The sequence below is a fragment of the Trypanosoma cruzi genome (assembly GCF_000209065.1).
Source record: "Trypanosoma cruzi strain CL Brener chromosome Unknown tcruzi_1047053504669, whole genome shotgun sequence".
Taxonomy (NCBI): Eukaryota; Euglenozoa; class Kinetoplastea; order Trypanosomatida; family Trypanosomatidae; genus Trypanosoma; species Trypanosoma cruzi.
The window spans coordinates 3,328-15,206 of record NW_920016.1 but is presented as its reverse complement, the minus strand read 5'-3'; the positions used below and the strand labels follow the sequence as shown (position 1 = coordinate 15,206).

General features: G+C 54.3%; 2 protein-coding genes and 1 pseudogene across 2 annotated transcripts, besides 8 other annotated features; all 3 read left to right on the top strand.

The window, feature by feature from the left end:
• Positions 1–11,879: part of a sequence feature (areas not merged during assembly with more than two copies in the genome that could not be assigned to a particular haplotype) that runs on past the window's edge.
• Positions 212–4,103: a mobile genetic element.
• On the top strand, positions 4,708–5,097 carry Tc00.1047053504669.50 (mucin TcMUCI, putative; the record flags this gene model as incomplete). The annotated part of the gene is made up of 1 exon (XM_803106.1): positions 4,708–5,097. One exon carries the CDS (start codon positions 4,708–4,710, stop codon positions 5,095–5,097), a length of 390 nt encoding a protein of 129 aa, XP_808199.1.
• Positions 4,816–4,931: a microsatellite.
• On the top strand, positions 5,582–6,694 carry Tc00.1047053504669.40 (annotated as a pseudogene).
• Tc00.1047053504669.30 (surface protease GP63, putative) lies at positions 7,715–9,430 on the top strand (the record flags this gene model as incomplete). The annotated part of the gene is made up of 1 exon (XM_803105.1): positions 7,715–9,430. The coding sequence occupies one exon, from the start codon at positions 7,715–7,717 to the stop codon at positions 9,428–9,430; it is 1,716 nt and encodes a 571-aa protein (XP_808198.1).
• Positions 9,916–9,945: a sequence feature (AT_rich).
• Positions 9,956–10,438: a mobile genetic element.
• Positions 10,623–10,806: a mobile genetic element.
• Positions 10,623–11,879: part of a mobile genetic element that runs on past the window's edge.
• Positions 10,788–10,817: a sequence feature (AT_rich).

The following is an 11,879-nucleotide window of genomic DNA, read 5'->3' as shown; positions in this document are numbered from 1 at the left end:
GGTGACCTCCACAAGAACCCTGGCCCGGGGAGGATGGCTTCATCAATATTTGGCAGCTTAACATTGCAGGCCTCTCGTCCGTGAAAAAGATTGCATTTGCGGCGCGATTGGAGCAGCGTCCACCTGACACCGTTCTTCTGCAGGAACTAAATAACCGCAGTGAAGTTGCGACGAAATTATGTGGCCATAATGACTGCCTTCGGGCCTCACTGGGCGCGGTGGTGGCGTTGCCATTCTGGTGCGCCACTCTCTACCGTGCGAGCGCCTGTCGCTCCCTGGCACTGACCTCCTGGAGACCATTGCTGTCCGTGTATTTCCACTGGGCTGTTCCAGCATTTGCGTGGTGAATCTCTACAACCCTCCCACAGCAATTGGTCAATAATCCGCATTTATCATTATCGTTTGTCGCTTGTGCCCGAAGAGATTATCGCGGGTGACATGAATTGACATCATGAGCTCTGGGACATTCATATATACCAACAACGACTGGAGGCGATAATTTCGCCGCTGTTCTAATTGATATGTATTTTGGGCTGGCAAATTACCCGACACAGGCAACACGGATCACACATCGTAATGCCCCGTCCCCCGACGTGACTGCGTATTGCGCCCTACGCATCTCCCACTGGACATTCGCCCCTTACATGGACTCGGACCACTGCTGAATATCTTACTTGGTGGGGATGGACGATGGCACTCCAGGACTAGCCAACACGCTGCCTTGACGGAAGAAGGCCATCTTTGCCCTGCGTAAAGCGGATTGGCCTGCTTTTTCATCGTTGTGTGAATCCCTCCTTGCCACCGCGTCCACATGGTTGGATCTTCGCGGAGGCATCTTACGAGCAGCTGAGCACCATATCCCGCGCGGCAGCCGTGACAGCTCCAAAAAGATATGGACCCACGAAATGGAACAAGCCGAGTCCGCCGCCGAAGCAGCACACGAAGCACACATTGCCTCACCTGGAGACAGCCTACTTTGAGCCGAATGTACCCGAAAAAAGGGAGGAACGAAATCAAGCCTTACGCCGTTGCTCCGCTGCACTTCTGGAAGCCCGCGAGAAAAACTTGGAGCCTCACCCAGCCCGAGGTGGCGATATCTTCACGGCGTGGCGGCGCCGCACCCTCATCCTCATCCTTTGGAATCGGTTGTGCTCCGCACTGAACTTGGCCGCGTTTGCGCCCTGCCTCGGCAACAGGCAAACCTGCTTGTCCGTCATTTTGTGCGGTTTCACGTGCCATACCGCCTTATACTGCTGCTGCTTGCTGCACTCCTTTGGTTCCTGGTGGCTGGGAAATGGATCGGCCTTTCCCACCGTATGTAATTGACGTGACCATCTGTGACTCTTTGCTTGGCTCAGCCCCTGGCCCCGGCGACATGTTGGATGAATTCCTGCACCGTCACGGGCCCGTTGCGCATGGCACACTCCTAGGACGATGATCCACAACTCCTTTGCAAACGGTAGCCTGCCTGGCTCCTGGAAAATGGGAGACGCTATTTGTACCCCCAAGCCTGGGAAGGATCCATACCGCCCAGAGAGTTACAGACCTGTCACGCTGCTCTCTGTTTTACCAAAGTTAACCGAAGGAATGATTCACCGCCGTCTGTCAGCGTTATTGCCGCACCACCCACGTCAACTTCGGATTAGCACCTCCGCGTTCTACATCGGACGTGGTGGCACTTGTTATCGACAAATTACTCGTGGACTGAATGAGTTTGGCATTGTGGAGCATGAGCGCCCTGGAGACGACGCCCCCACACGACGCCCTCGTCGCCGTCGCTCGTGGTCTCGATTGATTTTCCGACTGCGTTCGACACCACTGACCATGGGAATTTATTCTGCATGCTTGACAGACTTCCGCGCCTTGGCCTCGAACCAAACGCTGGCTGCACAACTACCTGCGGGGCCGCTATGTTAGGGTATGCACTCGTGAACAGCACTCCCGGAAACAACTCGCCTCAGCTGGAGCACCGCAAGGCAGCGTCCCGGGACCCCAACTCTCCCTCTACTGTGTGGATGATCTGCTGCACCGCCTGGGCAGCATCTATTCTGCCTCCGCACTCATGTACGCTGACGAACACACACTTGTTGCCTCAGGTGCGGACATCCATGCCTGTGCTGCGGCAATGCGACCGCTCTTGTCTTTTGTGGCCACATGGGCTGCCGAGCACAGCCTAAAAATCAACGTCGCTAAGAGCGAAGCTGCTCTATTCCACATCGCTTCACACACACACGGTCTGACGAGGACATGGTCGATCTCCATCTTGTTAGCGGGAACCTGCGTATTCAGTCACGCCCAGTGCGCTTGCTGGGCAACACGATTGATCGACTTCCTAATTTTGATTACGCACGCTTCCACCGCTGCAAAGAGGACCATGCCACGCCGCTATCAGCTGCGTCTGGTCGCACAGGTGGGCGTGTCCCATCTCACCATGCGATCCTTTTTGATTGGACACGTTCATAGTGTGCTATTTCATAATGGCGACGCAATTGTCCCGTGACTCGCCCCCACTCACCTCCATGATATGGAAGTACGGTACCGCGACGGTAGCAAAACATTCTTGGCCTGAGCGCATCTACAGATAATACATCGGTCTATTTGGAAGCCAATATTCTTCCGCTCCGGAAGGTACTCTGGCGTCGTGCACTCACACAGTACGAACGCTATATACGCCTCCATGATCACGAGGATTTGCGTTCCCTTATCTACTCGCAACCTATGCCGCCGTCCATGCATGGGAAAGCGGCGACATCAATCCGCTTCCGAAAGATGCTGTTATTAATGGATTGCTACGCTTCTGTGACATTATTGGGATACCCCACAACCACATTCGCGCGCCTCTTGCCCAACATCGAATTTTTCCCTGGGACACTGTGATCTGCAACAAAGTGAGATTTTATCAGCGACTGTTTGCCGAAGACGCCTCTGACGATGTCAGGCGCACGGCTTTTTATTCTACTCACTCCTCTTTGGGGGATTGTGATTTTGAATTGTGGACGGACGGTCCCTCATATCTCGCTGCGCTCGCATCTCGATCCGCTGCGCTATTATATGACTCCACCACGACAAATGATCTCCCTGTGGAGGTACATCGTGCAGCAGCTGGCAGCCTCGCATGCTCATATAGGGCAGACTGCCTTGCGATCGAAAATGTTTTTAGACATCTCATACTTCCTCGTCTGGAAACATCCCAATCGCCCACGCGAATGCTGGAGGAAACGGACTCCCTCTCGGCAATTGAGGCACCCCGCGTTGCCCACCGACCGTGCGAGACCGCGTTACTGAGTAAATTTTGATTATGCTGCTTTCCTTGGTGAGGCGAGGTCACCTGTGGATTTTATATTTTCCCATCACACTGCGGTATTCCACGCAGTGAGGCCGCTGACAAGCAAGCCACGATTGCACGATTCCTCTCGCAGGACTGCGTCAATGCCTGGCACGTGGACTTCCCTACCGCCGTCAAGAGGTTATAATGGAAGGATGCCCAGGAGGAAAAGGAAGGCGCGCACACCGCGTGACAGGCGCCTGTCGGTGTGGCGAGGACTCTGTTCCTGGTGTTGACCCGGACATCGGTCCCCGAGTGGCGGCACTGCGCACAGGCGCGATGCGACGCCTCCCCACTCTTCGACAGGCCTGCACGCGCCCTGCGGATAACAAGTAGCATCTGTGTCGGTGGTGCCGCTCTCACACTGAGGAGAATGGCCCGCCTCTGCCGGAACCTCTTCCCGACGTGAGCACCGCGACTCCTTGTCGACCGGCGAGCGGCGGATTGACGTCCTCCTGCCCAACCTGCAGCAGAGTGCACTTGTCCGTCCACAGTATGAGGACACATGCCCGACGTGCTCAGCCTGGCGTTATAATAGTTTGCGAGGGCCTCCCATGCGGATGCCACAATGGCGCCACCGTCTTCTTAACAGGTGCCTCGCGCACAGGTTGCCACCGAATTCGCCAAGCATGCCAGCAGGCAAGACACGCAGGAATCACAACCGCGGGAACTCGAGATGGACCAGGCGCTTCCGCCACCGCCTCATCACAGACGCCACGGGCTGCTGATCCCCGACGGGCCACGGGAGACTCCGCCTCATCCACTGCGGGAATGCCCTCGTCGTTGGGAATCTGGACTGCGACTGTTTGTGACTGCCCCAGCCCGCACGACGGCCCGTTTGCGACGGAATACTTGCCACTTTTGTACGGACGGCCCTTGCGCTACTCACTCGTTATTGTAGCAGCATACAACCAAAACAGGATAACAAGCTGCTTTGTGATGATTATTGGCTGCACTTCCCGTGGACCAACAATCCGCGTGGTGTGCGGGGATCTCTCCTTTTTTAATGTTACTTTGCTTTTGTGTTGCTGTGTGCGCTGCACCTCCTCTTGTGTGTGTGCGTACCCTCCGTGAGGGGTGCCGACACGACGGACCGCTCTCGCCGCATGTACATGCGGTGGAGCCTTGTGTGCCGCTCCTGTTTGCTTCTCCCTCTTCCATCTGTGTGTTGGTGTTGCGGCAGGGCTGTGTGCGTGCCTGTTGCCGTGGATTGGAGTGTGTGTCGTGCGTGGTGTGCGGCGTACGGTGCATGCCTGGCTGCTGCCCTCTCCTCATGTGGTATGCCCTCTGTGTGTGTCTGCTGCACCTCTCGTCTCCCCTGTTGCTCTCCATTTCCCTCACTGTGCAGATCAGCTTCACACCACTGAACGACCACACTCACGATGATGACGACGTGCCGTCTGCTGTGCGCCCTGTTGGTGCTCGCCCTGTGCTGCTGCTCGTCCGTGTGCGTGGCAGATGCTCAGCCTGTGCCTGAAGGGTCTTCCAATACGACCACGACGACGACCACAACAAAACCACCGACTACGACCACGACGACCACAACACGGCCACCAACGACCACGACCACCACTACAACACAGGCACCAACCACGTCTACCACCACTGCGCCAGAGGCACCAAGTACTACGACTACAGAGGCGCCAGCTGTGTCGACCACCCGTGCGCCGTCACGTCTTCGCGAAATGGACGGCAGCCTCAGCAGCTCTGCGTGGGTGTGTGCCCCGCTGGTGCTCGCCGTATCCGCGCTGGCGTACACCACTCTGCGCTGAAGAGGTGTGTGCGGGCTGTGCGTGCCAGCACTCAACCGCGGGATTTGTGCGCGTGTGTTGTGGTTCACTGTACTAAATAAGAGAAAATAATGATTGTGTTTTTGCTTCACTTGCTTCTGGTGCCCTGCTGTGTGCTCCGCGTTGTGCCCCGCATCCGCCACGTTGAACGCATCGCGGACACACTCATAAGCATGCGCAATGGAGCCCTGGTAAGTTTTTCTTTTCTCTTTTTTAATTTCTGTTTTTTAATTCTTGTTTCATATTGCTTTTTAAACTTCCGGTTTGCGGGGCGGTGTGCGAGCTCTGCAATCGTGCTGTTTCCATCTGTCTCGTGGTGTGTGCGCTGCTGCTGCTGCTGGGCTGCTGCCATTTGTTGCTGTGCGGTGGCTGTGCGTGGTGTAGCGGCCGTGTCTATCTTTTTGCTTTCCTCTTTGTTGACGTGTTGTTATTTTGTGCTGAAGGCTACACGCAAGTGACAGGAGTGATGGCGATGATGATGACCGGCCGTGTGCTGCTGGTGTGTGCCCTCTGCGTGCTGCGGTGCGCTGCCGGCGGTGGTTGTGGTGAGGAATGTTTGGAGGATGACTTCGGCGGTAAGTCATATGTGGATGCTTTGAATTCACTGGCGAATAAGAACAAAGATGAGCTTAAGGGGGAATGCTGTGAAACATCGATTATAAAATAACGTAGTTAAATACGTTGAATGACTTTATTGCAGATGCGCTGACGGACGAAAAGCCGAAGGAAGACAACGAAGCTTACAGAGAGCCTGGCGACTCGAAGGATATGGGGGTGTCGGTTGGCAGCCCAACAGCGAAATATTCAAGGGCTGCTGGCACGAAGAATGTCGGAATGTCACCTCATCTTTCTCTTTCTTTTAAGGTGGATGGTGGTGTTGACGCCCAAATTCACAGCCCAGCGTGTGCTGCTGGCCACCAGCCGCATTCCGATGACGGTCGCAGTGAAGCAGGGCAAAGGAATCACCCAGAGGCCGAGCGCTGCAGCACAGTCCAAGCAGCCTCGGGTGGATGCAGTCATGTGCCCAGAGGTGACGCAGCGGCGGAAAGATCGCATCAACACAGCGTGGAATTGAAAAGCAAAAAGTTCTACGACAAGGACGAAAGAACAGAACAAACGGGACTGAAGGTGACAGAGGCACGGAAAGGCATGGACGGAGCACCAGCACCACCACAAGATCCAATAAATATGTCTGAATCACAAGAGGATAAATCCTGGAGAGTAGCCGCACCCGAAACAAGCCACGCAGAATACATCTTCAGGCAGCAGCCAGAACCAAACAGCTCAGTCTTCATTTCCTAGTGGTAGTGGAACCACCGACAGTTCGGATAACAACGGCACATAAAAGACCTCCAAATGCAAAAACGCCTGGTGTCCCACTGAAAGATGAAGAGCAGAACCGTGAGAGTACAGCTGGGAATGAAGACTCAACAACAGTTGAATCCGTCGCTGTGCAAAGTAGTACGACGACACCTAGCGACAGTGACGGCAGCACCACAGTTTCCCACACCACCTCCCCTCTTTTGCTTCTTCTTCTTGTTGCGTGTGCGGCTGCTGCTGCGGTGGTGGCCGTGTGAGAGTGAGGGAGAGAGAGCCGTGCACCGCCCGCACACACACTCGTCTTTCACACTCTCTCTCTGTGTGTGTGTGTTTTGCTTGAGCGCACCCATTCCGCGGGCTGCATGTGCGTATGATGATATGAGTAATTTGTGTGTGTGCTATCCGCCTCTCTCTGCCGTCGCTTTCTTTGGATTCCCTTTTGCCGCACAGCTGCTCTGCATGTATAAGCGGTGACAAACTTAAAGGCACGTGCACATGCACACACACATATCATTTCGCACAAATGTGTGCGGCCATTGCACTGCTGGAGGAACCCCCAGCGCGCTTTGGAATGTCGCAGCGGGTACCATTGGACTCGGTGTGTTGGCGCTTGTGGTTGTCTTTGGCGACGCTCCGATCCGCCGCGTTGGAACGGCGGCGTGGTCTTGGGCCGGTGGAGAGATCAGCGGCGGACACGGTGACCTCCACGCGGTGAGCTCACAGTAACTTCCTCGGTCAGTGGAAGTGCGAATAAAACGGTCACAATGATCGCACCGCCGTCACGCTTTTTATTGAGTACCCCGAAGGGAGAGCAGTGGAAAAAGATCCGTCCGCATGACTCTTTGCATCCCGCTTCAGGGCTGACCATCGTAATGAGGTTGCCGTGCGGTGGCGTCACCCCTATGAGCTGTTGGGATAGAAATGGAGAGCGCTGTGCAAGTGGTGGCTGTTGCGTGGCCGGTCACACAAATATTGCACCACCACGAGGAGAAAGGACCAAAGACTCCGCGTGCAGGGTGCGTTGCGGCCGATGAATAATGCGTGTGACGGTGATGGACGTTTCCTCGACGACGGATTGACGGTTTTTCCCTTTGATGGAGTCGATGCGCACGCGGTGTGTGTGGCTGCCTCTGTGGTCTCCTGTTACTCCACTGTTTGTGCCACATCCTGACGCATCACTGGCAATAAACTGTTTCCCTTTTCTCCTCCCTCTTTTTTCTTTGCCTCTCTCCTCCCACAGCCAGGCTGCACTGCTGCTGCTGCTCACACGAAACAAGAAATGCAATTTACTCGAACCATGCGCCAGCCACGCCACGCCGCGTCGGTTGTCCCACTGGTGGTGTTGCTGCTGATATACTGCGCCAGTGGATGTATTGCCGCCGCTCCCGCCACACAATACCGCTGTGGGTTTGACGCAATGATGAGGAGGAGCGGCCCGCTGCCGACTGCGGTGGCGCGCGAGGTGCCACGCAGGGGACAGGGTGCCGTGCAGGCGTACACCGTCGCGGCAGAAGATGCGAACAACGGGTGGGAGTCGCTTCGTATCATGGTTTCCGTGAAGGATCTGGAGGACGAGACGAAGCACTGCACCAAAGTGGGGGAGACGAAACCGGACTTTACCGGCCGTGATAGGGAGTGCGCCGCTGATGACATTTTGACCGAGGAGAGGAAAAAGACCTTGTTGGATGAAATCATCCCTGTGGCTGTCAATTTGCACGCTGAACGTCTACTTGTTCAGCGCATAAACGTCCTGTGGGTAATGCCCGGATTTGGCGAGAGAAGCCGCTGCCAGTACTTCACCGTACCTCCCAGTCACAGAAGGGTTGGTATTTTGGGTGCGGACATGGTTCTCTACGTGGCTGCAGGAACGGGTTCAGAAGTGTGGGCCGTTTCGTGTGCTGCTTGGCACGACCTTCGCCCCGTGGCTGCTGCCATGCAGTTCACGCCTAGTCTTGTTGAGTATAACATGCACGCTTCTCGCGCAGCTGCGCATTTCATTACCCATGCCCTCGGGTTCAGCGTGCGAGAAATGACGAGGCGCAACATGCTGCTGGCAGTCGACGGCGTGCGCGGCAGCCCCACCCCTGTGGCGGTGGTGAAATACACTGCTACGCTGGAGGAGGCGAAGATGCACTACAGGTGTGGCAGTATAAAGGGCATGGAGCTGCAGATGGGGCCCGATGGTCTGCCGAAGAGTCACTGGTCGGTGCGCAACGCGAAGGACGAGATAATGTGCCCTCTTGGTGAACATTTTGCCGGCCGCTACACTGAGCTGACGATGAAAACGCTCGAGGGCCTCGGCTACTACAAGACTGTGCCGGGGATGGGGGAACCGATGGATTGGGGCAAGAACGCCGGCTGCGATTTTCTCAACAAGCAGTGCTCAGCGGAAAGCCCCGTCACTTACCCCGGTATGTTCTGCAATGAGGAAGACATGTCATTACGCTGTTCGTCTGATCGCCAGACCATTGGACCATGTTTTGTAAGTGTCGGTGATCGCTTTGCGGAGCCACCGGAAACTTGCCCAGTTTTTTTCCCCGCTTTGGTAAATGAAACTCCATTGGGGGCGGTTTGCGCCTTGGAAGGAAGCGGCGACCCGCCCGGATCCCTCCTGGGGATTGGGTCGTGGTGCCTCGATGGGGACTCGCTCGAGGCAAAGACGGCTGTTGGTGGCAAATGGCAAGCCAACGTCGTTGCGGTGTGTGCGCAGGTTTTATGCCGTCGTAATGAAGTGCTTCTGAAGTACCTTGGCGGCAAAAGTTTTGAGTCTTGTCCCGCGGGTCAATCCATCACACCCAAATCGAGGTACTTCAGGGGAGGCGGCAAAATAATTTGTCCCAAGTACGAGGAAGTGTGCACCATCGCCGCCAACGGCAGCAGTCGTGTTTTACTCATCCCCACAGACGGCAGTGATGCCAGAGCAACAGCCGCTTTGGGGCACTTCATTTTGACCGTCCTTGCTGCCATTGCCGCAGTGGTGGTGGTGCCTGTTTGAGCTGTGGTGATGGGCCGCCGAGTTTCCGTGAGAGAAGGCCATGAAATTCTCTCCATGTGTTCCGCATTTTCGCCACACGTGTGGAGCGGAGACGAATGGCAGAATATTCCAATTGTTAATTATTGTTAATATGAAGTTGTGGAAGGAACGTGCTCTCGGATGAGGCCACATCAATGAGTGACCGGCCTGTATTCTCTGTTTTTTATTCGTTTGTTTTTTTCTCCCCACGGGGACACGTTGGAACGTAGCGGGCGCGTTTTTTTTTTTTTTTTACCGGAGTCCTGTCCACGCACTACCGCCCTGCATAACTGGGAGTCTGGCGGTTGCGGGACGCCGAATGCCGTTATTTACTGGGTTCACAACGAGGGCCCGGCAGTTATAATGTGGTTTATGAAATATTTTCATTTTACTGTTCCGTGCGGGCCTTGGAGGGGAGGAGGCCTGCCTCGCGTTTATCACAGACAGAGAAATAGCCGGACGAATAGAAAAAAAAAAAATATATATTTTTTTTTTTACGGCTTTATTAGGAGCGTGTGGAGGGAATGATCGCGGGGAGAGCTGACTAGCTGAGGTAATATACATATATGCCGATAACACTAATGCATTTCGTTATGATACTTTTTTCTATCTTATGAATTCTTGGGAAGAACACGACTTTATTGGGGAGAGCGGCAGGGAACCGGTAGCAGCTGGATAATTTATTTATTTTTGTTCTGCACCTTCCCACCCACTCAACCCCCCCTTTTTTGATTTCCACCTTTTGCGGCGGGGTCGTGCGTGGCTGGAGGACCCCAAAAGTCCGCCACCTCGTGAGGAGGTAAATAAATATATTTCATCTCCCACCTGAGTATAAAAGGCAACTTGAACGGTCAAAAGAATATATAATCCGAAGAAAACGTTTGGGCATTTAACTGCCTCTACCTTTACCTTCCTTTTTGCCCTTCCTATCTTCCTTTTTGGTTTCTATAAAAAATTTTCAAGATCCGGCCAGCGGCACAGAAGATTATTTTTACATTTGGGGCTTTAGAAGAGAATGCTTGCGAGAGGGCTGGGTAATTAAGTGAATATATAAATTCTGATAAAACGAAGATATCTCTGCACTATTTTTTTTTTCTTTTCTCTCTTATGATCCTTTGGAAGAGCGCGATGGAAGTAACCTCGAAACTGATAGCGGCAAGACGAATTGTTTTCTAGGAGCGTGTGAAGAGAATGACCGCGAGGGGAGCTGACTGCCCTAATTAATGAATATATAAATATATGTATACTGATAAAACTAATGCTCTTTATGATACTTTTCCCATCTTATTAATTTTTGGGAAATAAACGACTTTAAGGGCATCGGGGAGCCGATAGAGGCAATATAATTTTTTATTTTTTATTATTTTTAGACACAGCCAGTTTGATTTAGGGAAATGGCATTGGTTCTATACACAGCCTTTGAGTGGATTGATATTGGCGCCCGTGTGTTTGGCCTGGTACGCCAACATGGCGCTGTCTAGGCGCAGCTTACTTTCATGGATGGTAACGAAGTGCCCAATACGACGTTAACGGTGGCCGCCTCATCGACGGACTTACACTCGATCCCGGGATCCACCGCCAAACAATGGGAGGACACAACCCCCACAGGACATGTTGCGAATCTCCGAGCATTTTAAACACCAAACTTGGGGACTCAAGTGCTCTTGCCCGCCGTGTGTGGGCAGCCCGGGAGTTGGGGGGCAAGCAAAGGCTCACCATGGCTGAAAGGGAGCGCTTGAGCACGGACTACGCCCCTGCTATCGCGGACGCGCAGAATCGAAACACCGAGCCTCATTTGCAGGTGGAAGAGGCGCATAACAAACTATCCACGCGCGAATCCAACATTGCAAGGGCCCGCGACCATGTTGGACAACGAGAATGCGCGCTCGCCGGTCGCAAACAACAGCTGGAGGCGACCCGCGCCCAACCACAGGAGCGAGAGGCACGCGTTAGTGCTAGAGAGGCGCAGCGAGCCGCGTGGGAGGCGGAGACGGCGGGCCGGGAAGAAGTCTCCACCTCTCGGAGAGGTTTGGCAGATGGACCTGTCGCGCGTCACAATGAGACCGAAGATGGCGTTACCAAACAACCACATTAAAAGCATTGCTTGATGACTTTAGGCGCGCTGTTACGCACGGCCCAACGCAGTTCGGCGCGAGAGAGACGGCAGGCTATTCCCCAGTCGTCTCAGGGCAGTTTCGGGTGACCACATTTCTATCCCTCGATGCCTTTGCCTCCCCGCACTTTCCCTTGGACGCCCATTCCGCTACAGAAAAAGAGGGACGAATGTTCCGCGCATTCGACTCCACCAATTGGGCCCCGCGTGTATGGGATGAGGGCATTTCCGGAGTCGTTGTTGACCTTCGGGGCGCATACAATTATTGGAAACAGGCGGACGACCAGGCTCAACTTTCCCTCGAGTGATGGTTGCGTG